General features: G+C 38.1%; 1 protein-coding gene across 1 annotated transcript in view; it reads right to left on the reverse strand.

The window, feature by feature from the left end:
- Nucleotides 1-5060: 5060 nt before the first annotated feature.
- Nucleotides 5061-27051, reverse strand: part of SYNJ2BP (synaptojanin 2 binding protein) — a 33906-nt gene continuing 11915 nt past the window's right edge. Inside the window, exons 2-4 of the mRNA XM_051977694.1 lie at nucleotides 17466-17602; nucleotides 8283-8378; nucleotides 5061-6022 (exon numbers count right to left, since the gene is read on the reverse strand). Of these exons, the coding sequence (XP_051833654.1) occupies nucleotides 5882-6022; nucleotides 8283-8378; nucleotides 17466-17602 (374 nt within the window). The 3' untranslated portion in view covers nucleotides 5061-5881. The remainder of the gene's footprint in view (nucleotides 6023-8282; nucleotides 8379-17465; nucleotides 17603-27051) is intronic.

Here is a 27051-nt window from a genome sequence, read left to right on the forward strand (position 1 = left end):
ACTTGTTCTGGATCACACTGTGCTCTAAGAAGTCTGTTGGGCAGAAAATGGGAGTGCAATAGGAAGAGTTAGAATGCAGGAAAGCAGCAGGCAGGTAGCATTAGACAAATATGTAAATTATTACTTAATGAGCCCATTCTACCTTAAGCAAGGTCATTAGAAAGTCACAGAATCTTACTTTGGAACCAGATATGAGAGGTTAAACTAGCTCAATTTCTCAGTCCTTTGAATGAATTCCCTCTAGATCTCTGAGAACAGTCCAGCTTTTCCAAGCACCATACTAGTGACTGGTAATTCATCATTTCATATGACAGAGGAAGTTTAGTCATTAGAAATTAAACTTTTAAAAAAAAATTCTTCTAAATCTTTAATTTGCCATTTATTGAAATTCTGAAAATTAAAAAATTCAATTTACCATTAAGTCCAAATTAAGATTTTTCCACCATGACTATAATCTAAATTACTTAAGCTGAATACAATAAGATGTAGGTAGGTTGAAAAATCTGTTCCACTTGATAGCAAATTTAATTTTCTTCTCACTGACTTCAATTCTCCTAATCAAAGGGGACAATTTACTTTCTGTTTCACATGAGACCAGAAATAAGATATATTATCCATCCAGTGTATGAAATAGCTCTCCTAAACAATCAGTTTGATTTTCAAAAAATAATTAGATTTATCTACAAAGGCAGATGATGCAATGGGTAGAGCACCAGACCTAGAATCAGGACCTGTATTCAAATCCATCTTCAGACACTTGCTGGGTAACCCTGGGCAAGTTACTTAACCTGTCTCAGTTTCATATGTAAAATGGAATTATATATATGTGCAAAAATGTTTGTAGCAGCCCTTTTTGTAATGGCAAGAAAGTGGGAAACTGAGTGGATGCCCATCAGTTGGGAAATGGCTGAAAAAGTTATAGTATATGAATATAATGAAATACTATTGTTCTATAAAAAATGACCAGCAGCATGATTTCTGAAAGACCTGAATTTACATGAACTGATGCTAAGTAAAGTAAGAACCAAGAGAACATTGTACACAGCAATAATAAGATTATGTGGTGATCAACTCTGATGGACTTGGCTCTTTTCAACAATGAGGTGATTCAAGCCAATTCCAATAGTCTTGTGATGGAGAGAGCCATCTACATCCAGAAAAAGGAATATGGGGACTGAATGTGGTGTGGTGGTGGGTTTTTTTTTTTTAATCTGATTTTTCTTGTGCAGCATGATAAATGCAGAAATGTTTAGAAGAAAAAAAAATTGTGAAAATCAAAAAAATAAAATGGGGTCATAGCATCTATCTCCTAGGATTATTGTGAGGATTAAATAAGAATAATTGTAAAGCAATTAGAAAAATATCTAGCACATAAGGACTATAAAAATATTAGCTATTTTACTAGCCATTATTAAAGATATTTGGGATTTGAACCCAGATTCTGACATTAGTGTTTTTTCAACTATACCACACTGTCTTAGCACCTCCTTATTTTAAATTAAAAAAAAATTTTTTTAAGACAACTCTTCTCCCTGTTACCTAGTCTACAAATGGCTGTCTCTTGGGTTATTATCACAAATGACTAGTCAGAGCCATGAGATGAGCCCTAGCTAAAGGTGGAACTGACTGAGGTGGGAAGGTTCACTCCAGAAGCTGCTTTCTTTGCCTAAAGTTCTGGGGCACAGCCTACAGGCTCACTCACCAACTAAGGCCTTTTGAGGCCAATAGTCGGGTACTCTGAGTACAGGATTGTACTCTATTCAGGGTTGAAAATGTATTTAGGCTTCTGATCACTGCATGGGCTTCTGGAACAATACTCTAACCCCAAAGGTAAATTCTAAAGAGGACTTAGGGGTTCATATTGCATTCCAGGGATGCTGGGAAGCTCAGGCAAGCAACTTGTATGAAAAGTTGTTTTTAAGTTTTCCTGAATCATCTCAGCCTAAAGTACTCCCTCCTGATGTGGAATGTCTACAGCAATTATGGTTTATGTTGGTTCATTTGGCAACTAACTCAGTGCTACCTTGGAACAGCTCTACTATTATTCTGGATTATCACTGATAGCTTTTATTATTAACTTTTAAGGTGGTTATCTTTCATCTCACCAACTAGACTAGAAATACCCTGAGGGCAACTCCTGTCTCTGCACAAATACTATAAATTCTGCACAACCTATAAATTCGTTGAGAATCTGTGATTTCCTCAATCTGAGAACTCTCAGATTGCATTCCATCTATATTTCAAGAAATAAGCCATATATAGTTACCTGAGTCATAAAGATTGTGACTTGTCAATGATAGAATCTGAACGATGTTCCTGCCTCTGGGGCCAACAATCAACTGTTGACCATGGAGGGCTGCTTCTCCTGCACATGGTACAGGTTCAAGAAATACTTGATATGAAATGATAAACATAAGTGCCAGTTTTTCTATAATAACTACTGGTTTGTCATTTCTCTAAAAATAATTATTTACCATCTATCATCTTGCTCCACATGGCATTTGGCTATCCACCTCAGCCATCTCCTTATTGCCCATCCCGCTGGCACATCCATTTCTAATCCCTATCATTCTCCAACTTTCAACCATTTTTTACTTTTCGAACATGAATCAAATTAATACTATCATTGCTTTTGAAAAGGGGGTTTCAAATGGATTCCTGTGTAATTCCATTCCCTATCTCTATGATGTGCCAAACCAAAGCACTCTTCCTAGGACAGCACTCCATGTGCTGTCTGCCACAGCTGAAATGTAAGCTCCTCAAGGGCAGGTACTGTCTTACTTTTGTACTTGGATCCCCAGTTCCTAGTACAGTGACCAGCACATGAACATGGGCTTAATAAATGTTTTTCATTTATGCCTTCAAATTCTAAACCTATCTTGCATAGACACATCTTCTTCTAGACCTTTGCCATTTCCCATATTTCCTTCCTCACTCTTTTCCTCCTAACTCTTATCTATCCTTTAAGTTCCAGTTCCATAAGGGTTCCTCAATTCACAGTGAACACTACTGAATTCTTACTCACTAAACAATCAACCAACTGACAAACCTTTAAATGCCTACCACATTCCAGGCACTGGAATAGGCACAGGGGGAACAAGTATAAAGAGTAAGTTAAACACTACAAAAGTATACAACACCTAATAGTGTATAAGGATTGTATGATATTATTCATTGGCACTTTTCTCTTACTATCTTTGATTGCTAGTGATTTCATTCCAACTAGAATAAGATTTTGAAGGCAGAAACACATTTTTCCCCAAGGCTAGGAAAAAGCCATCTCTGTACCCCAGGAAGAATTTGAAAATAGCATTCCCTATGTAGCCCCCTAGAAGTTTTTAATCTTAACAGACATACATTTCATTTATCACAATAAGAACATAACTTCAAGAGCTGAATTTTCTGACAAAGATGTATGTGTGTGTGTACACATACATAATACACATATATATTTAGAAACAATAATGTTAGAATGCAATTATTTGCACTCCACTAATTGCCTCAAGTCCTCAAACACTACAAAGGTTCATGGCAAGATAAAGGAGAATGGCCTAACCATCCACATAAACAGAAAACAGTGTGGAAGAAAATGGCATATTGCCCAGTTTGTCACAAGAACTGGATGAAAATGAATATGTATATCTTGAGCACAGTATGAAGACAGAAAATGAGCTGAGTTCCCATATTGAGAAGATGGGGTTAGATAAGATCATATCTGGAAAACAGAGCTGGACTTTCTAGAAGACCAAGGACTCAGTGCCAAAAAAGCCTTCCTCTAACACTCACATTCTCCCAGTGTTCCTAGAGGATGCACATCAAGAACACCACACTTTCAGAAGAATTAACAAATAATATAAAGAGTGATGGGAAGATTCAGGGTGGGCATAAAGCAGCCACACTAATGTAACCCACGTGGGAGACATGACTTAGAACAAATACTGAAGGCATAGAGTAACAGAAAGGGAAGGAGAAGAGTTGGCCACACAGTGAGAATGAGACACATACAGAAAGACTGAGGGAGAACAACTGGTACCCTGGAGAGTAAAACAGCAGCAGCTAGATCTTCAGTGACTTGGATGAGAAAATGGGAAAAAATCCACAAAAGATGAGAAGGTAAAAATGAATCTACTTGGAGGAAATACAAACACTGACCAAATCTTGGATCCATCATGGAACCCACACAGGAAATGTCTGTTCCACCACATCCTCTTTGGTTTGAACCCTACCTTGGCTCCCCTCCTCATCCTTTCTGTGTTGTTTGTACTGCTCCTTCACACAAGTTTCCTTCTGCAGGACAGAGCTGGAGGGAGCCTGAAGAAGAGTTATAGCCAAGACCTTATCATAGCCATGGGTCTTAATAAATATTTGTGCATTGAAGGGTATCAATTTCCTGCTTACTTCTAACTTTTTTTTATGGCTCCCAGTAGTTCGTTTAATAGATTAACAGGTAATTTACAATTACACTACTTTCTCTCATAAATCATAGCATGAAAATGTCCATTTTTAGTAACCCAGAATCTAATTAGGTTAACCTTTTGAATTCAAAAACCTTTTTGTAGCTGGATGTACTGACTATAACAATGATATAGGATCCTGGAACTGAATATCGATGGAATAGAGAATGTTTCGTAAACTGAACCAAGTGCTATTTTCACTCAGTACATATGCAAGTACTTTACAAGATAAAAGGAGGAAGGGCCCCCTTTACTTCCTGCAAGTATTCCTGATCTGATGTATTTTGCCCAGAATCATCCTGGATACTTCTGACCTAACAAAACAATTTCAGTTTTTAGCTCAACATTCACAAGGTCATCAACTGAGCTCAGGGCAAACTCTAAATAGGCAACTGTGCACAAACAGGTTCTGAACATTTTGGGCACCTGCAATCAAAACATAGAGACCAGAAGAATTTAGGGCAGAAGGTATTCAGTCATAGTTAGAGGGATCTGAACAGTGAGGTACAAAGAACTAAGGAAAAGGGGGGGAAGGAAGAAGAGTGCATGGGAAATTAAGGGTATTCTGTGGGGAAGCAAAACAGTAATGTTTTATAAATTGTAAAATTTTTAAATGCAAGATCTTGGACTTTATTTTTGCAAAGATTTTGTAAAGTGCCTATTTCAATGGGAGTGGGGAGGAGTAAGGGAGGAAGATCTCTTTCTTCCATGGCTATCATGGGAAAAAAATATTTTTTCTCAGACATCTCTTGCTAGTTCCTTCAGTTTCCTCCCTCTCTCAGCCCAGGCTTCTTCCATAGTGGTCTCTCACTGTGTAGGACTGTATTTAAATCTTCAATTAAGTGCAAGCCCTAGCATCAGAAACCTAGAAATCACAACGTAGCTTTTTCTCTTTAATTCTCCATAAGGCATTGACTATCACATTTTTCATTGGTAAAAATGGCCCCCTCATTCTCCTTTGTTCAATGTAGGCACCTAGGTTTGTAGTTAGGAAGAAAGTGAGGACCACAAAGAGTTCCCAAGTATAACCAATAGAGAGAAAAATCTCTTCTTTCTCGACTCACACAAACTGGCCTTGAAACAGGCCAGGGCAGAGAAAAGGTATCATCCCGGGGGGCTGGGTGGGCAGGAGACAAAGCCAGAGGCTGAGCCGCTAGTTACCCTGTGAAACAGGCACCTTGCCCACGCCCACAACACTCTCCCTTAGCTTGCCAACCGATTTCCCACTTCCCTCCACCCCTCATCAGAACAATGAAAACTTCTCAGTAGTTGGACAAGCCCCTCCCAACATCAGTCCAGAACAGAACAGTCCATTCGTTCTTTTTAAATCATGTGGTGGCTCTGTACACAAGTGGATAGGTGGGTAGACAGAGAGAGGGAGAAATTGAGATCTTCATCAGGGTGCACTGGAGGGAAACAAACTTTTATCACAGCCGCTGCCGATATCTCATGATGGCCCAGGCCACTGCCATGGCGACGGCACACAATGGCACCAGCATCATGGCAACTGGGATGCCACTTGGTTCCCCTTCCCCTCGATGACCCAAGGGCCCATTCTGCACTTGGACCTGGAAAAGAAAGATGAATTTTAATTTTTTTGTTAACCAGTGTTTCAGAAATACCACCACCCAACAAAGACATCACCATAAAGCCTGAGCACCATAAGGCAAAGGCAGGAAGGAAGGTCAATAGCCATTCAGTCTTATTTATGCTACGGCTCTCAGAGAGAGAAGCCCAAGGCAGAGAGAGAGAGTTCAGTGGGGAAGGGTCTACACTGGCTTTACTGAGAACTAGAGGATAGATGAGCCCTATAAGTTTAATGTGCTCAGAGATATGGAGGCTCTCTAAGAATGATCATTCTGAAAGGTTCCTTGAAGCAGAGGCTGAAAGAAGCGCATTAATTCTCTGTGGCAAATAGTGCTAATATTAACATGAGAAACTGGTCAAATTCCATATGGCTCTCTTTCTAGGAATCAAGAGTTTGGCCTTTCATTCACTGCCTAAAGTCCTCTTCTCCTAATTCTCAATTCTAGATACATGAAAAGAAAAATTTCTAGAACACAGGCAAAATGGAGAACAAACTATAAAATAAAACAAATACTAACAGTTCCTCTCCTAAATGGTACTTATAGATTTTCTCCTATAGCTGAGTGACTCTTTATAAGACATACAAGATATATACTTTGCAAAAGATACATAGTGCAAAAGCACCAGATAGTCTATTAGCAATTATTAGTCTTCTAAATCATTCTCCTCCTTTGTCTCAAACTAGAGTACTTCTATATACATGTTATTGCCCTTCAAACACTCAAATGTCCCAATTCCTCATCTCCTGTGACCTGATATTTCCATCTCAACACACACACCTTTGATTACACCACCATCCCCAAGTCTTCCAACTCAATTTACCAATCCCTCCAAAATCCATGTATCAAATCATCTATTTATTATTTCCTATCTCTCTATGCTACATTTCTCCTATACCTATTTGTCCTCATTGGAAATTCCAAACCTTCCATCCCTCAAAAATCTTCCAAGCCATAAAACTCTGCTCTAACTTCAACTTCTTCCTTTTCCAATCTTGATTCTATAGTTAATAAATCCAACTCTTTCCTCCACTTTCAAATCTTATATGAATTCCCAGATGCCAACTTTGGACTGGTCTTACTACCTACTTCATTTTAATCACAAAACTGGAGGAAATCATGTAACTGAGCCAATCTGATATTAAAAAAAACTGTATGTCATTTCAAATGGTCCTTCACAAGACAATCTTTTTACTCCTTCCCAACTCTCCACAAAGGCTAATTCAAACCTTTTCTCACATTTTCTACAGTCTTCAGGTTTTTTTACACCCTCTCGGCTGAGGACATTGCCTCATATCTTATTGAGAAAATAGACTTCTCTATACAGAAATTCTGTATCCCTAATCTCTTGAAAACATCTCTCATTCTCTACTCTCTGATGAAGAGATGACCTTTTCTTTGCCAAGGCCAATCCATCTACATACTCCATTCTCCCTTGTTTTTCAAGCACACTTTCCCCACAATGACCTCTTCTCGCTTTCTAATCTCTATCTCTATCTACTGGCTCCTTCCCAGGAGCCTAAAAACTAGCCCATTTCCACTATCCTGAGAAAACCATCACTGGACCAATCACATCTTAAATCATTCTATATCTTTCTTTCCTTTCTCAGATAACTCCCTAAGAAAACATGTCTCCCTCCAGAGCTTCTCCTTCTCCTATCATTTGCTCCACATTCAATAATCAAACATTTATTAAGCTCTTGGTCACCATGCTAGGATAGAGTGCTAATGCAAAGATCTGAGGTCAGATACTCTTTCAGACACTTGCTGGCTCTATGCCCTTAATCTCTCTTATTCTCAGTGTCCTCATCCATAAAATGAGGAGGAAGGACTTAACTTAGGCACGGCAAGGTGGTACACTGGATAAATAGAAATAAGGAAGACTCATTCCTGAGTTCAAATCTGGCCTCAGATATTAATTGTGTGGTCTTAGACAAGTTGCTTAATCTTGTTTGCCTCAGTTTCCTCATCTATAAAATGAACTAGAAAAGAAAATGGCAAACTACTCTAGCATCTTTGCGAAGAAAACTCCAAATGGGGTCACAGAGTTAGACACACCTGAAAACAAGTGAACAACCACAAAAACTACTTCAAAGCTCTCTTCTAATTCTCCCCCCAAAGATTCATAGAAGGTAACAGGAGAAGGAAAGGTTGGGACTAGCTGCATGGAAATTATGTGGATCTTCAAAAAGCATGCTATATGAAGAGTGACTCCAAACACCCCAGACGGAGAGAAGCCCACCCTATGTTGCACTTTGAGTGACACAGCATAACCGGCATTTCGGAAGAGGTCCACAGCATCCTGATGCAGTAAATTCTTCAGGTCTTGACCATTCACCTGCCAAGAACAATAAGGAAGAAGAATAAGGGAATTAGAAGTAGAGCTCCAGTAAATCTACATGCTGTTTCTATGATGGGTTCTGAAAATACAAAATCCTAAAGAGTGAATTCTATAGATAACTCACAAATTAAGATTTTATGAGGAGTGTGAGAAATGAGCACAGGCTAAAGGGTGCATAGACCTTGTCAAGTCAGTCCTCCATTCAAAAATTTTCTGAAGATCCTGAGTAGGAAATTGAACTCATTTTTTTTTTTAAGGATTCAAGGCCTCCATGATCAGGCACTGCCCAACTTTTTTACCCTTACCTAACTTTGCAGCTTTCCTTGTACTCTACACTCCTGTCAAATTGGGTTACTTTCTAACATTCCATGAATTCTCCTGATTTCATGCTTTTGCTCACACTGTTTCCAATGTCTAGTGTGCCTTTCCTCACCTTCTTTTCCTCAGAATTCCTAGCCATATCAAATGTCATTTTCTCAGGATACTTTTCCTGATGCACCTCATCAAGTCAAATTCTTTCTACTTGGACCTCACAAAACACTCAGTTTTACATTCTCCAGAAATGCTGTGTACTGAAAAAAGTGCTGGTGTTTTATCCCATGACTGTCAAGATGCGGTATGTTGCAGTAGATAGACCACTACCAGTGCTACCAGTGATACTAATACCAAGAATAAATCCCAAAATAGAGGGAAAGGTCTCAGATACAAAATATTTAGAGTAACACTTTATATAGTGACTAATAAGCAGAAGCAAAATGTGTGCCCAACAAGTACAAATGGCTGAACAAACTGTGCTACATGAGTTACAAGGTAATATTACTATGTAATAAAAAAATTACTATGCCAAAAAAAAAAAATATGAAGAATTCAAAGAAACTTGAGAAGACTTATATGAAATGATGCAGATCAAAGTAAGCAGAGCAGTTTACATGATGGCCACAATAATCTAAAGGAAAACAAAAAGTAAACACTTTAGGACTCTGGAAAGTCATTATTTCAAAGGACTAATATCAAAGAACTAAAGGTAAAACCTACCTCCTATTTCTTAGCTGAGAGAGGATTGGCTATATGTGGAAAATGAGAACAACATTTTCAAGTCTTGGTTCAATGTATGAATTTACTCTATACAACTATATTTATTTGTTACAAAAGAGGGTTCCTTTTAGGGATGAAGGAGGAGATAAAGGTGGGGAGGAGCAAGAGGATGAAGGAGGAGGGCAATGATTGAGAAGTAACAGTGGTGGACAAGAATGTTGATAAGAAGTTAAAAAGAAATGTAAGGAGAACACTTTTTAAAAGATGTACAGGAAAAAGTTCATTGGATCAGAAGGAATGAATAGGCCCTATTTCCAGTCACAGTCCTGCCATTAATTAGCTATCTATGAGCAATCCAGTTTACTTCTCTACAGTTAGGTTTCTTCATCTCTCCTTAGAATAGGAACTGTCCCAAGTCAGGAGTGTCCAGATATCAGGATGTCTATGAACTTGGGATGAAAAAAAAATTAAATCCTTATTTTCACTGGTCTCTATCTGATATTTAGCATTTCTTACGATTATTGAAAAACACTGTTCTGAGCAGAGTCTGAAGTCTTCACCAAACTGCCAAAGAATTTTATGACACCAAGAAAGATCAACAACCCTTGGAAAAGATGTTCTCTAAAGTCCTTCCAATTCTATGATTCTACCTCTTATCCCATTTTTTTCACACCAGGACATCATGTCCCTCTTTCTACTCATGCTACAACTTCTGGTCCTAACCTATGTCTATTTCTCCTTTGAAACTGTCCTTCTCTAAAAAGCCTTTCCAGATAACCACTGCAGTCAATGCATTTACAGATTCTTAGCACTTCTTTCAACTTTCCACATACTTTTAGCACTTTGAACAAAACCCGAAGTGCTTATTAACCTGGCACCTAAGGGCTGGTCCTTAACTCCTCCTATTCACCTTCAACCCTGCCTCACCCACCCCCACACCCCAACATCTGGCTCTAATCCAGTATTATCTTATACAACTTTACTTCATATATTCTAACTTTTCACCAAATGGAGTACTGACCAGCCCCAGAACACATCTAACACTTTTTCATCTGTTTTTTTCATATTATTTCCTGTATTTGGAATGCTTTTGCCCTTCAATCTATACTTACTGACAACTCACCTACTTTTCAAATCTCAGCTCAAATGTCATCTTCTCCATGAAGTCTTCCTTAACTCTTCTGAATAAAAATAACTTCTTTCTCCATCCTTAGCATAGAATCACAGACTGAAAGCTAGATGAGACTTTAGAGACAATCTTGTTCAACTTCATCTATTTACAGATGAGGAAAACATTAAGGAGCCTACCTAAAGTCACACAACTAACTAGTTAAGTGGTAGAACTAGGATTTGAAATCAGGTCCTCTTAACTCCATAATTTCCACTGTACATGCCACCCCTTATGCATTTAAAATACATGTCATCTTCACTAGTGTCTCTGTTTATTATCATCTCTGGTACTTTTTAAGTTCTTTAAATTCTGGGATCATGTCTTAATTATTTCCATATCTTCAACCAGCAAGTACTATAAATTGTATAGGATAGATACTTGGTAAACTTGGGAAAAATGAATGACTTTTACGTTTGCAAAGTTTACATTAAAGACATTTTAAATTAAAGAAATGTTTACAATGTAAACATTCCTTATAAGTTTTTAAAGAATAGCTCTAATAGACTTTTCCAGAACAGACTGCCAAAAAGTGGGCTTTGGACCTATGAAGGGTTATTATTGTAAGGAATCCCTAAATCCATATTTGATTTGTTAGCAAAACTATCTTCTGTAGATAGAAATGAATTATTTCCTCAAAAAATTTTTGATGACTAAAATGCCAATTCACTAAAGTAACAACTTTACTACATAAATTAAATTCATAGTTAAATTCACAGTAATCTTCTGTCATAAGTTTTTTTTTTCCTTTTCTTTTCTTTAATTTTAATTTTCCCCAATTACATGTAAAACAACTTTTTTTTGGTTGTACATGTACATTTTATCATGGATTTTCTCAAACAAAAGATACTGAAAAGTTGTTCTGCTTGATCAAGGAGTTAAATATAGAGCATATTTTGCTTCAACTCTGGATATTATTCCTCTTTCCTGCCTTAGTAAGTATAGTATAAGAAACACAAGCAAACCTCTTTAATGACTGAGGATCTTATGATTATTATTCATTCACTTTAACTATGAACTCTTTCTATATGATACTCTATCAATAGATATAGAAGATATAATAGAAGGAATTAAATGTGTACTGACTTCAGGTCATAAATATCAGAAATTTCATTTTTACTTAATGTCAGAAGTCATATAATTTTCTTGTCCTTTAAATTCTTCTCATCAAAAATAAAAGCAAAGATGAAAAAAATTCTAGGAAGACTTGTTATATTCCAGAGAATTAAATTTTACCGTAACAGAGAGCTATTAAGAGGTTTCACAAGTTTGCAATTCAGTTTCATTGGCTATTGGTGCAATTTTACCTGGCTCTGGGTTAGTTTTTCCTCTGTGGCTATGTACAGAAATGACTGTACTATTTCCCTCTTTAGTTTCTAAGTTAGCTGGAACAGAAATGCCTTTGGTATCTGTACCCAATGGGTATTTCAGAACACTTGATACTATCACATCTCACTATATAATTTCATTTTATTCCATAATCCTAGAGTAATGCTATAACAGTATGAAACTGAACAGACTGATGACCTGGTCCCTGAGTATTATAAGGCAAAAAGCTTTGTTAAAATGGAACAATCACCAATATAAAGAGTTCACTCACCACATTTCAATTGATAAAATAAATGGAGATCACATAAAGGTCTGTGAATTACTGAGTTCTTCTGGCAAAACCATGAGTAATCTATCCTAAGGAGATAACACCCTAGTACTTGTTAAAGTTTACAGAGAGAGAGATTTCTTAAGCTTCTTTAGAAACCTATCCCAATGTTACATAACTAAAGGACAGCAAGATGGCATAATGAATGGATTCCCAGATTTGGAGTTAAGGAAGCTTGAATCCTGCTTTTGACATTTATTAGCTGGGTGGCTATGGACAAATCACTTAACTTCTTTGAGTCTTAATTTTCTAATATGTAAAATAAAAATTATAATACTGAAGAACCTTTCTCGTTAGGTTGTTTTGAGTCTCAAATGAGATAATATATAAAGTTCCTTACAAATTCTAAATTGTCACATAAATGTCAGTTACTGTTATCATCATCCCATTATCATTACTGTGGTTGTTAGAATCCTAAATTATTTCTTATGGCTTCTAACCCTTGGCATGTTTTTTAAATAAAGCACTCCTTCGCTCATTGGTAAAAACTTATTTATGCTTAGAGTTGTTCAAATAAATAAAGCTTAATTTTTTTAAAAGAATTGGAAATGATCTAGAAAGTTCACGAGAGAAATATTTCCCCATCAAATTTTCTTCTAAGTGGGAGTTGAGAGTGGGATAGGAGGCAGTCACTGCATAATATCAACTTTTAAAATATTCATTAGGGGGCAGCTAGATGGCACAGTAGATAGAGCACTAACTCAGAAGTCAGGAGAACCAAAGTTCAAATCTGGCCTGGGACACTTGATACTTTTTAGCTGTGTGACTCAGGGCAAGTCACTTAACCCCAATTGCCTCAGGAAAAAAAAATTCCTTATTCTTTGTGAACTGATCCAACCTTCTAGAGAGCAATTTGGAACTATGCCCAAAGGACTATAAAACTATGCATAGTCTCTGATCAATACCAATACATCTACTAAGAGTTCATAAAAAGAGAAGGACCTATATTTATAAAAAAAAATTTAGCAGCTCTTTTTATGGTGGCAAAGAATATGGATGGAATGCTCATCAATTGGGTAATGGCTTAACAAATTGTGGTATATGAATGTACTGGAAAATATTGTGCTACAAGAAATGATGAGCACACAGATTTCAGAAAAATTTGAAAAGACTTGTGTGAACAGATGTTGAGTAAAATGAACAGAACCAGGAGAACATTATACACAGTAACAGAAATACTGTGCAATGATAAAATATGATTGACTTAACTCTTCTCAGCAATACAATGACCCAAGCCAATTCCAAAAGACTCATGATGAAATATACTATCCACATCCAGAGAAAAGAACTATGGAATCTGAATGCAAAATAAAGCATAATATTTTCACTATTTTTTGTTTTTCATTTTTTCTCTCATGGTTTTTCCCTTTTGTTCTGAATCTTCTTTCACAACATGACTAACATGGAAATATGTTTGTACACCTTCTTTTAAGCACCTTTAACATGATTGTACATGTATAAACTGTATCAGATTGCTTGTCTTTGAGCAAGGGAGGGAGGGGAAAATATCTAAACACAAAATTTTATTTTAAAAATTAATATCGATCTTTTTGTACAGCAAAATAACTGTATGGACATGTATATATATATTGTATTTAACTTATACTTTAACATATTTAACATGTATTGGTCAGCCTGCCATCTGGGAGAAGGGGTGGGGGGAAGGAGGGGAAAAGTTGGAACAAAAGGTTTTGCAACTGTCGATGCTGAAAAATTACCCGTGCATATAACTTGTGAATAAAAAGCTATAATAAAAAAATAAATAAATAATAATTTTTTTTTAAAAAAATTAATATCGAGAGGCAGCCAAGTGGATAGAGCACTAGCCCTGAAGTCCTCCTGAGTTCAGATCTGGCCTCAGACACTTAATACTTCCTAGCTGAGTGACCCTGGGTGAGTCACTTAACCCCAACTGCCTCAAGGGAAAAAATTAATGTTGAAAACTATCTTTATATGTAATTGGAAAAAATATTATTTCAAAAAAAATTTAAGAAAATAAATAAAAGATTATTTTTTAAAAGATTCATTATCCTAGTAGAGAAGGTAGAACCATCATGTTGTCATTTAACTTTAGGTTATGAAACTATGATAGATGTCACTTAGGAAAAATGGAAGAAGTAAAAGTCTAGTCCACAGGATGTCAGGAGGTCACTTCAAGACATCTTATTGGACAAAAAATATTAGAGCTCCAAAATACTTAACAACCACCCACAAAACAGCAAAGTCTATTGAAGTAAAAAAGATAAGAGTTCATCAAAATAAGCAAGCCACTGAACAGAAAACAGAGAAGCCCAAAAAGACTAAGAACAGGCCAAAAGATTTGACACTGGGAACTTTCCAGAGGGCAGTTTCAATTGAATGATGAGGCAATATAGCAAATGTGAAATCGACCCAGGAAGCACAGATATTTTCATGCTATTATTCAGCTTTGCTCAGCAGCTTATGAATACAAGCAAAGAAGGCAGAAAGTGGGAGTGACCCAAGTTTGGGATTTGACAAGTCATGCCTGACAAAAGCACAAGGGGATAAATGACTTGCGTATAGAAGACAGTATTAAATTGAAGTGATTCACTAAAGTGTCTGTCAAGATCAGGAAAGGAAGAGAGTAAAGTCAGTTGCAAAAGTGATGGCTTGGGAAAGAATTGAAGGCTGGAGGGATTGAAAGAAGAATGAAGTTAAGAATCATAATGCATAGGGAAAGAGGGAAAGAGAAAGTCTTATGATAAAAGGAATTTCAGAATTCCCTAACAAGGAAATGGAACACTTGTGGGTGATGGCAAGACTATAAGTATGACCATTTCTAGATAAAGCGAAGGTGGAGTGAAGAAGTTAGGAGAACTGAGCAGATGGAGGAACTAAAAAGTTGGGGTATTTGAGGAAATAGCAATATATAGGTTGATGTACTCTAGTGATGAGGGCAGGATTTGGAGTGAAATAATTATGAGTTAGGCACTGAGTGGTCCAGTTTAGTGCCTTAATAATAAGCACTTATTAAACACTTGTTAATTGACTAACTTCTGTACTAATCAACAAAACTTTTACTCAGGCAACATTGCAATGTCATCTCATATTTACAGACTTTCTCCAAGATGTTCCCAGAAATACCCAACATTTGTGTCTCTAAACTTCCTAACTTCTGTTTCTCTCACAAAATAAAGCTTAGGCCTATAAGGGATTGTCCAAAGATTAAACACTCAGTCATTGGGCTTGGCAGGGTGGGGAAAAATGAGGACACTGGTGAACTGAAGTCTAGTGTACAAAGGGCTGCCTTGGTCAGAGTCCTGCAGCTAAATAAGTGTCTATCCCTGGAGACAATCAAAAAAAAAGCTAAAATATCAGCCTCTCCAAAAGACATTGAATGTCTTTCAGGTCAGTCAACTTTGACTAACTCAGTCCCAGTCACTAAGAGAACCAAAGATGGAATTCTTCTCTTTGCCTTCCTTAGAAGCAGTGCCCCAAGGGATGACATTGGAAGGAAAATGGTTGTGATTTCACGGGTATAGGGAATAGCTAATATCACACCTCTCTCCATTTAGGCAAACAGACAACACTTCTATAACTTACAGCCAGAGATTTGCCTGGGACACTGAAAGGAAAAGTGGCTCACCCACAGTCACACAGTAAGCATTTATCAGATTCAGAATATGAACTCCACAGGTAAACTCTTTTTACCACATCACACTTGTACTTGGTATCTTGATGCATATTAATCACTAATGAAATGAGATATCAAGAGTGATTGGGGGTAAAATAAATGAGAGAGAAAGAGAGAGAGAAAGAGAGAGAGAATTACAATAAAAACCAAGACACAATTGGATTGCAGCCAAGGCAAAATTCTCAGGCCTTCTTTGTGGAGTTCTTTATAATCTTCATTATTTGTTCATACTACTTCCAATTCACAGCCTCCCCACTCTATTCTTATAGAGATTCTTTTTCGTTCGCCAAAACTTTGTCCCACCATTTCTCCTAGAGAGAAGAATGGCAGCTCTGACATTTAGCCTCCTCAAATTTTTCATCAAATTTTTAAAATGGAGGAATTGGACTTAGATGACCCGTGAGTGTCCTGTTATATCTAGATCTCTGCTCTTATGAACTGAAGATCCTTGTCATTAAAGGCCTTTCCCATTACCCATTCCAAATTCCTCTTTAGTCCATTTCAAGTTTCTAGAGGTAATCCTACCCCATTTGAGGTTTGCCATTTCCTTCTTCAGCTCTTTTACAGATGAGAAAACTCAGGCAAACAGGATTAAATGACTTGCTCAGGGTCATACAGCTAGTAAGTTTCTGAGATTGGATTTGAACTCAGGGTTTTCTGCCTCTAAAGACAGCACTCTACTCACTGTACCACCTAACTGTCCTTAGAACTACCCCTACCAACATCCTTACCACATACAGTTTTTCAATCAGATATGTGTACATTGATAGTTATCTAACCTCAGTATAACTTGAAAACAAAGAGAAAGAAAATACAAAAACTGTATTTTTTCAACCCTCCCTATACATATATGTGTGTGTTTGTGCGAGTGTGTGTGTGTGTGTGTGTGTGTACATACAGATATATACACACATATCCCAGCAATGACCATGAGTAGTCTAGTAAAGGAGCAACGTTTTCTGTTTTGCTTTCAGAAGTTATGGAAATTCATACTTACTCACAGTTTGATTTAATTAAGCCCCATTAATCTTACCAACTATTCTATATATTCTATTTTTGCATTTCATACTGTCATAATTGAGGTCTTACCTAAGCACATAAGATAGATTCTGCAGCTGAAAAAGTGACTTAACTTTAAAAATTACACAACTAATGGGCCTAAGACACAAATCCAATGATAAGGGGACACATCAAAGTAGGATCAAGGAAATGGGATCTCAACTACTAAAAGGGAAGATGTTTCAGTGGCAGAAACCCTGTACTATAGAACTAATTTTGGATTTTTTGCCATTTTGACTGAAATTCTTTATCTACTCTTGCTTCCTATACCTTGCTTATTAGCTGTATGATTGTTGGCAAATCACTTTTAGGCACTCTCTGCCTAAAATAACTGGGCCAATAATATTTTACTCAAAAAAAAAAAAAAAATACCAAAAAAGACACCATCTCAAGACAAGGATTAAACTATATCTATCATATGTTTCCCACAAAAATCCTTCCAAAGAGAGGGCTAAGGTGTAAGGCTTAGGAGACAGAGGACTTTGAACAAGGTGGAAAACCAGTTCTCACCGAGAGGATCTTATCACCCTCCTGGAGCCGCCCGTCCTGGGCCGCTGCCCCATCCTCTTTGATTCGGCTGACGTAGATGCCAGTGTCATTGGACACATATTGCTGATCTGTCCCTCCGACGATGTTGAAGCCCAGCCCTGAGAAAATCACAAAGGAACAGAGGGGAGAAGAAGGGTGGAGAGAAAGGGGAGAGAGAGAGCAGGACACAGAGAGAAATGAGAACGTCAGACAACATAGACTCAGACTAGGCAAACAGATGGAGTGGGGTTGGGATGGTGTTCCCATAAAACTAAGCCAGTAGCTCTCAGAACTATCGACCTGGATCAGACCAGGAATAAAATGTGTTTAAATGGATTTCACAGAGGTTTCAGGAAAGATCTGGTTCCTCGAAGCAAATTGGACTAACAATTAACATTAGTTTCCACAGGACCTCCATTTCTAATGGCTCTGGCAACATCAGGAAGGTAGTTGCCCAAAGTTCATACTCTTCACCCATTATGTTCTTTATAATGGGGAATGAAGTAAGCAGAATCAGAACAATTTATACTATAAAATAAAAATTATAAAAATAAACAATTTTGAGGATTTTTATAAATTGAAGAAAATTAATTCAAAATCAAATGCATAATGAATTCAAGGTGTGTCTGATGGTGCTTACCATGTTGCATTGCACACTTTCACTGCAGCCTTGCTTCTGAACACACAACATGCACAGTTTGCATTGTAAATGCACGAGCACTGCCAGAAACACTTCAGCTCAGATTTGAGATAAGAGTCATGAGTAGAAAAAATTCAAGAAGCCCTGTTCTTGAGGACCAATGATAAATATGTTATCCATGACAGAACAGTGATAACATTGGGGAAGAATGAAACAAATATTTTGGGTTTTTTTGTTTGTTTGTTTTTATATTGCTTGACTATACATATTTATTGTATGAATTTGTTTTTTCTTTTCTTTCCCTCCCTCCCAATGGAGAAGGCTTAAAGAGGGAGAGAAAATGGATTTCTGTTCATTTGAACAAAGAAAACAGAAAAGTGGAAGAAATGCTACAGAGGTGAATATTGTAAGCACTTTCAGATGAAATCCCTATATTAACTAGTTTTACTTAACTATTTTAAATTTTTTATGAAACTTTTCACAAAGTGGGAATAATCTGTAAATGTATGTCACATAAAAAACAAAAATCATAGTTTAAACTGAAAATAAAAAATATATACATTCAATGGGGTGGGGAAAAGTGCTTTTAACCCATTACTAAGTGAAAGAAATGCTCTGAAGATAGTTAACATATAAAGGGACATATCATGGGACCTTCATTTCCATCCTTTTATTTCTCTAGATCCTGTGTTATTTGAGGAGGCTATGATTTGAGAGTTAAAATTTTATTTCTGATGGCAGGGAAAACTGAGATGAGAACAGACTAGAGAGTCAATGGACAATTATTACTTGATGGAGAAATCAAATCCATGATGAAAAGCTCAATCAATTCTTCTCTCTTCCTACCTATATCTGAAGCATAAGCCATAACTCATGTTATTATGAGTAACTGACAATAATAACAGCAGTATTTACATAATACTTTAAGGTTTATAGAGCACTTTACCAATATTATCTCAATTTATCCTCACAACAACCCTGGAAGGTAGATCATATTATTGTCCCCATTTAACAGATAGAAAACTTAGGCAGAGTTAAGTGACACATCCAGAATCATACATCTATGAAGCATTTGAACCCATTTTCCTGACTCCAGGTGCAGCACACTCCCCTATACCCACCTCCTAAAAGACTGCCTGAGATATACATGTGCAACAGGAGTCTTTACCTACAGACAACTGACACCAGGCTAACAATGAGCTATGTATCAACTCCCTGGGCCATTTACTAGGTCGCAGAAGTTTGTTACACAGAAATGCATGGCTGTCACAAAATTGTACCTGGAGTACAGAAATCCTAACATCCTGGTGTTTTCATTACTCTAGTTGCTGGTAGGATTCTGAGCCCCCAGGACTGAGAGATAAAAGATACCTCAGAGATCACCTAAGCCAAAGCTTGGCTCCAGAGAGCAGCAGAACCAGGGGAAAGTGGCCCAAGGAGGCCCTAAGCTTCTCCTTCCAAATTCAGAACTTTTGCCTGCACCAAGAGAGACACTCTTGCCCTGTTATGAGGAACAAGGAAAGGAGAGCAGAGGGGCTGCATAGGTACAGGAGGGAGGTGGGAGAACACATGTGTCCTTCAGCCTAGGGCTCGGACTAAGCCTTTTTTTGCCTGGGATCACAGAGCGGGTGGGTGTCAGAGAGAGAGGCAAGATTTGAGCTTAGGTTTTCTTGACCTTAAGTCCAGCACTCCATTCATTTTCTATATTGTCTCTTTAGAGTGTAGAAGTTAAATAAACAGATGAAATAAATCTGTGGTGGAAGCAAAGGCTACAGCTACATCCCTAGCTCCTTCCTGGCTGCGTCACAAATGACAATCCAGCTAAGACCACGAGGTCTTCACAGCTCAAACCTCAAGGCCACTGTAAAATCACTAGCAAAACATGTCCATTCTAGGGGAAGCACCAAACCAAAGACAGGTAAAACAGACAATGTGCCACGTGGCCAGGTTGTGGACAAAAAGATTAAGGGAGGCTAGAGTGCCGAAAGCACAAGGGCCAGGCTAGCGCATCTCCCTCCTAAGGAGAGGAAAGGGCTGCGAGCCTCAGCCTGAGTGGCTGCTTCTCTTCTCCAAGTCCCTTTGGCACCGAGCTCCCACCAGGACATGGAAACAGAGCCACACAAAGGGGCTTTTCAGCCAGGGAGCGGGCTTCCCGACAGCAGACTGGTCATTTGCAGAAGGCTGATTTCATATTAAAGAAATCCAACAGTTCATTCATTGTGTGGACCAGACCAGGTACCCATTACAAAGCTTCACCCTGCCTCTGGTCAGGGAAAACTACAAGGACCTAGCAGGCAAAGAAATGACTGTGACAGAAAGCAAGGGACACAGTCTTTATTGATTAAAACCAGAGCAAATCAAGGAAATGACCCTCTAGAAGGGAGCCAAGAAATGACAGTGTTCCTGATTTTTCTCTTTGCTAAGGCAATTTGGATTAAGTGACTTGCCCAGGGTCACAGAGCTACTAAGTGTTAAATATCTGAGCCCAAATTTGACCTCAGGTCCTCCTGACTCCAGAGCTGGTGTTTTATTCTCTGTGCCATCTAGCTGCCCCCAAGGTACAGTTTTCTAGAGAAAATCCACAAGACCTAGGTGGCTAACTCTATATTCTTTTGCTTTTTAAAAATTAAAATCCTAACCTGAATGTGTGCTAAGTGTTTGCATATGCCTACTTTGGATTTAGGAGAGAGAGTATTAGGGAAGGGAGAATCATAAAAATTTTTATAGCACCCTGCACCTGGCACACAGGTACTGTGCTAAGTACCTTAAAAATATATACCTTTTAATTTGATCCTCACAACAATCCTGCAAGAGAGGTGTTGTTATCCTCCTTTTTCAGTTTGGGAAACTGAGACAAACAGAACTTAAGTGACATTACCAGGGTCACACAGCTAGGAAGTGTCCAAGACTGGACTTAAATTCAGGTCCTCCTGACTCAAGACCTAGTGTTTTCTCCATTGTGCCCCTAGCTGCAACCTTACTCTCCAGGCTCCATCAAATGCACAGCAGCTGTACAAGCTAACTAATGCTGGAAAAGCTTAGAGTCTCCCACCATGGGACCCTCTACCCACCCTGTCTAAACAGGGCTGAGAAGAAGGAGGGAGAAGGCCTTTCTAAATGTTGTCGTTTGAAATGAAGCATGGCTCTGGGTTAGGGATAAACTCAAGCTTCAGAGACTCTGACTTAAACACCCATGACACTTCCACAAGGAAGTAGCTCTCATTTTGAATGAGGGTAATGAGGAACAGAAAATAAAAGATGACCAAACAACTGAGAGAAATCAGGAATAAAATGCAGGTCTTCTTATCTCCTGGGGAAAATCTGTCAGCTCAATCTACTTGCCAGCATGAGACAGAAAAGAATTAAGATATCAAACATCTTCCTCACTTTAGCACCAAATCCCACGCTTTGTCTGACAGAAGTCTGGACCAAAACTTCTTCAGTAAAAAAACATCTGAAGGTTGCTGATTATCTGGGGATCCACTTGCTTTTCAGCATCTCCCCGAATGTAAAAAGATTGGGATGGATCATAATTCTTTGGCTGAAAAGATCCCAAAAATTCTTCTCCATGATGATATGTCCAAGTTTTCTTTCAGGACAGTATAAAAACACATATCACTATAGATCACATGTGTTTTTTTTTTTTGTCTCAAAGATCTAAAAATGGAGAGAGTGGATGTGATTCTCACGATTGAGCAATGAATTATCTCTAGGCCCTACCAAGGAAAACACAGAGGTCCATTTCCTACCTCAAAAATGTATTCCTTGAGTTTACATCCCATCAGGTATTCATTCAAAACTTCCTGCCTATCATTTCTACTTGTCACCATCTTCACTCAAATGCACTCAGAACAGTGAGCTAACTTGTACCTGCTGCAAGAAACGTCTGACCTACTATTTCTTCTTCTTCAGCCCTTTTCTTTTTCTGTCAGGTAAAGAAAGGGTGTGGGAGTCATGTATATCCCTTATTTCTTATTTTCCTCTAAATTTTATAATTTTAGACCATCTCTCTCACACATGTTCTCTATAACCTCCTTTCTCCTTCTCCTTTTTCTCACAATTCTCTTCTCTCAGTCAGTTTCAGGAAAATCCACCTTCTTTCATTCTCTCTGTTCTCTCACTCTCTTCCTTTATGATACAAAATACAACTCTGATCAAGACAAGTAAGTTACGAGTAGGACTAATTATACACCTGTATATCAAAGTATGGCAGCTAAGTAGCATAATGGACAGTGTTGGTCCTGGAGTCAGGAAGACCTGAGTTCAAATCCAGCCTCAGACACTCACTAGCTGTGTGACTGTAGGCAGTCACTTCACTCTGTTTGCCTCAGATTCCTCATCTGTAAAAAGAGCTGGAGAAGGAAATGGAAAACCAGTCTCGTATCTTTGCCAAGAAAAGCCTAAATGAGGTTATGAGGAATTAGACATGAATGAAAAATAACTAAACAACAAAAATACAGTATTTAAAAAAATAACAAGTTTTTAAGTGAATTCAGATAAAGAACCAAAGCCATCAACTTCTAAAGACTTTAAAGACCTAAGACCTTAAAACTTTTGTAGTTTTGTGTAAAAGTACACATAAGTCCTCTAAAAATTTCATTTACTTCCTCCTCTTCTTCTAATAACGATTATAAATAGGGTCAGAGTGGGACTAGTCTTTAAAGGCCATCTTCCTAACTTAATATGGTTTTGAGTGACATTTGGGGGTTCCAAGTCACACTCTCACTTACATACCACTTATGTTTCCAGAACCAGAGGACAGTGTGGTTAGAATCAGATTCCTAGATATAATCCTATTGTTGGAGAATGTTATTTTAGCTATGCCATGGCTTGGAAAGTAGGAGCAGCTGTCAAGCCTATTAGTCTCAGTCTAAAGGAGAACACCACTGTGGCCAGGAGACAAGACACAAGACACAACACAGTATTAATAGCATAACAGCATCTTCAGTGCAAAGGTACACCTGAATTCCTACCTATCCTTTAAAGTACAACTCAAACACCACCTCTTCCGCAAAATCTTCTCTGTCTTTCCAGTCAGGGCTGCTCTTCCTTCCTTGATGCAATTACCATTAATACTGTACATCAAAGCAGTTTGGGAATTTTAGTCTCCTACTACATTGGAAGCTCCCTGAGGTCAAGGGCCATGATTTATCTAAATTTTGCATCCAAATTCACCTCTACATCCCTGACTCTTTGCTTGAGCTCCCATCCATTTTCTAATATCCAAGTGGTTATTTCCATTTGTATGACCTATCATTCAAAATTAACATGTTAAAAAAAAAAAAAACTTACTCCTTCCCCTTCAAAACCTAGATCTCCTTTTTCATTCTTCTATTTATCCCCGCTTAACTTCAGTCACCTTGATTTCTTCCTCTTCTTTATCCAGTCCCCACTCTCCACTCCCTAATATCCAACTGATTCTTCCTCAGCAATGTCTCTTCTCCCTTTCTCTACTATCATCACTGCTTCTGAGGTATATCCCATAGCCCAAAGAAACAACAATCTTCCAACAACACTGGTCTAATGTTAAATATACTGCTCAGAAATCTTCAGCAGCTGGTGACAGCTGTCTCATAAGGGATTTCTAACTCCTTGATCTGGGGTATGCCAGGAGGGTGGAAGGTTAAGTGGAAGGGTAGCAGTCACAGGAGTATGTAAATGAGGATAGAAACATTAACTTATGTGTAGAATACCAACTCATGAGCATGAAAGAAATGGGAGCCCTGTCCCTACTCCAAATAACCGCTCTGCTCACATAGTCTCAATAATCACTATGGCTGAAGCCTCCTCAGGTACTCAAACCAGTGGTCAAAATGAGGAAAGGGCAGGTAGTAGCTAAACTACAGGCCCAAGAAAACTGGCCCATGTGCTACCTGGCATGTACTAGGAACAGCTAATTTATGGAAGAAAGCCTAAATTCCTTAACCTGGCATGCAAAGCCCTCCATAGCCTGATCTCAGCTACCTCCCCAGACTTACCACCTACTGCTCCCTATTAGAACCTACTGCTCCAAACAGACAGGTTCATTAATTCATTACATGCTTTTTCATGTTGTTTTCTTCATCTGTAATACCTTCGCCTCCACCCCTCCTCTATGCTCGCTCAAATTCTATCCACATTTAAAGGGGAGAAGGACAAGATGGTATTTTATTGATTCAGAGAACTCCTGGGTAAGGAAACTCTTTCTCCCAATGCCAATTCTCTGGATTTTAGTCTTAGAGATATACCTAGATCACTGACAGGCTGCCCTGCATATTCATAAGAATATGTGTTAGAAGCAAGGCTTGAACTCTGGGCTTTCTGGCTTTCAGACTTTGCCATACCACCTCTAACACTTAAAAACCCAGTTTAAATCCTACTTCTTCCTAACAGCTTTGACCTATACTCATCCTCTTAAATTCTTATAACAGCTTTTGCAATTATCAGTCCTTAATCATATGCGGTCTTATATTGCTTTTATAGTTTAAGGATATTTATCTTGTTTCCCCAAATGAACTGTAAGGAATTTGAAAACTAGTACCATATCTTATTTATTTTTTTTTATTCTTCATAACATCTCACACAAAAATTTACACATAGCAAAGGGTTTGTTCATTTCAATTCAAAAGCATTTATTAAGCAGCTACTACCTATTAAACATGATGACCAGCACTGAGAATATAAAGACAAATGACAAATAGTCCTCAACCTCAAAGAGCTTTTTGAGGAGGAAGGAAATAAAAGAGAGAGAGAGGAATTTCTACTGGATAACTACAACACTTAACAGAGAGAACTACAAGATTCATTCAATAAGCATGAATTAAGTACTTACTATATGCCAAGCACTACTAAGTGGTGGGTAATTTGAGGAGTAATAGAACACTAATAACCAGGAGGATTAACTTCCCAAAAGAGATGGCATTACATCAATTGAGGAATGCTAAATAAGTATGGCATATAAATGTAATGGAATATTATTGTTCTTTAAGAAATGCTGAGTAGGCCAAAGCTTGGAAAATTTTACATGAAGTGATGCTGAGTTGAAGGATGCAGAATTAGGAAAACAGTAGACACAGAAATAGCAAGATTATGGGATGATAATTCCTTTTGCCATTTCCTTATCTCATTTAGAAAATGACAAAACTGAGGCAAGCAGGATTAAGTGACTTGCCTAGGGTCACAAAACTAGGAAGTGTTGGAGGCCAGATTTGAACTCAGGAAGGTGAGTCTTCCTGAATCCAGGCCTAGCACTTATCCACTATGCCACTTAGCTGCATCTACAAATGAGAGGGAGTCCCTGAAGATTATTGAACAAGGTAAGATCATGATCAGATGCCTGCTTTGGGAAGATTACTTTGGCAGCTGAGTGGAGGATAGAACAGAGAAGTAAGACAGAGACCAGGGAAACCAATTTCAAAATAGTTCAGGTGAAAGACACTAAGAGCTAGAATTGGCTCTGAATAGAGAGGAGAGGGCAGATAAGAAATATGTTTGTGAGAGGAGAATCTGCCAGACCTGGTGAATGACTGAAAATGCATTGAAAAATCAAGGATGACTCTAACTTCACAAGAAATATTTATGAATGACTTTCTGAATGGATGAATATATTTGAGGTTCACCACCTAGATAGCTACATTGGGCAGGCATGGATTCAAGGACTGCAGCCTTAATTAAAAGCATGTGTTATACCTGGAGGGTAGGGCATTAGAAAAATGCATGTTACCAAGTCAAAGGTAAAATAAATGACTACATGGCAGATTTCCACTGGCCTGAAATCAGGCCATAAGCCTGTGTTCCTAGCTTGAGATATCTTCATATCTATCAATAGCAAACTATAAAACCTTTCTTCCGTGACATATTAAAAAAAATCATTTGAACACTACAATGCTGCTAAAGATTAGGATATTGCAAAACAGTCACAATCTATAAAATCATCAGTAACTTTTTTAAAAAGACGCAGAAAAAAAGATATATTCCCCACCATCCTTCATCATGTTCATATCTAAGTTTTGTTACTTAATATTGAGGTGACTCTGACCCAGATCTGTTTCTACATCTGCAAAATGAGAGGCTGGAGTAGGCTGTCTCTTATGTTCCTTCCAACTCTTAATTCTGGGATCTTAGAGGATGAGGCTAAGGCCGACACCACAGCTAGTTTCTGACCCTCCTTGATTCCAACAATCTTTGTCTCCTGCCTGATGCCGGCAAAGTCACATTTGAGACCTCATGATCACAACCTTCTCCTCCCCTGCTGCTGGACCTGCTTGCCCTCCTCAACATGAATTCCAGTCCCTCAATCCTTCCCTATCTGCATAGTTTTCCCCAATCACACTCACAATCTACTAGCGCCCTCGCTCTGATGAGAGGATCTTGCACCTACTCTTTATGTATTTTGTGTGTACACAAGAGTTGTTGATATGTTGTCTCTCACATTAGAATGAGTTTTTTAACAGCAGGAAGTACGTTTCTGTCTTTTCTTTGTATTCCCAGTGTTTAATATACTGCCTAGCACATGCTAAGTATTTAATATCCCCAGCTAATTGACGGACTGCTCCACTCTAGATTCACTTGCCTTTTCCCCCTCACCCTGTATTTACCCCCCAAGATGAACCACATCAATGATTCTCTCATCCCATGAAACTCCCCATTGCCTACCTCCTAATCCTCAACCTTGGGTAATTCCTACCATCCTTATTTTCTCCATTCTTATTTCTGGCACAGTGATCTTGATGTAAACTTCACCCTTTACATTTAAGCTAGGCTCTTACTGGAGCCCAGTAGTCCAGCACACAATCTCCAAGTCAGGAGGAACCTCAGCTGCCATCTCCTCCAGCTCAAATCCAAGAAGAGGAGAAAGCTTGTGGCAGTGAAGGCAAATCCCATTTCTACCACAAACTGGGTAACTGTGAAAGAAATCACTTAATCTCTCTGAGCTTCCTTTCCTCTCCT

The sequence above is a fragment of the Antechinus flavipes genome, chromosome 2 (assembly GCF_016432865.1).
Source record: "Antechinus flavipes isolate AdamAnt ecotype Samford, QLD, Australia chromosome 2, AdamAnt_v2, whole genome shotgun sequence".
Classification (NCBI taxonomy): Eukaryota; Metazoa; Chordata; class Mammalia; order Dasyuromorphia; family Dasyuridae; genus Antechinus; species Antechinus flavipes.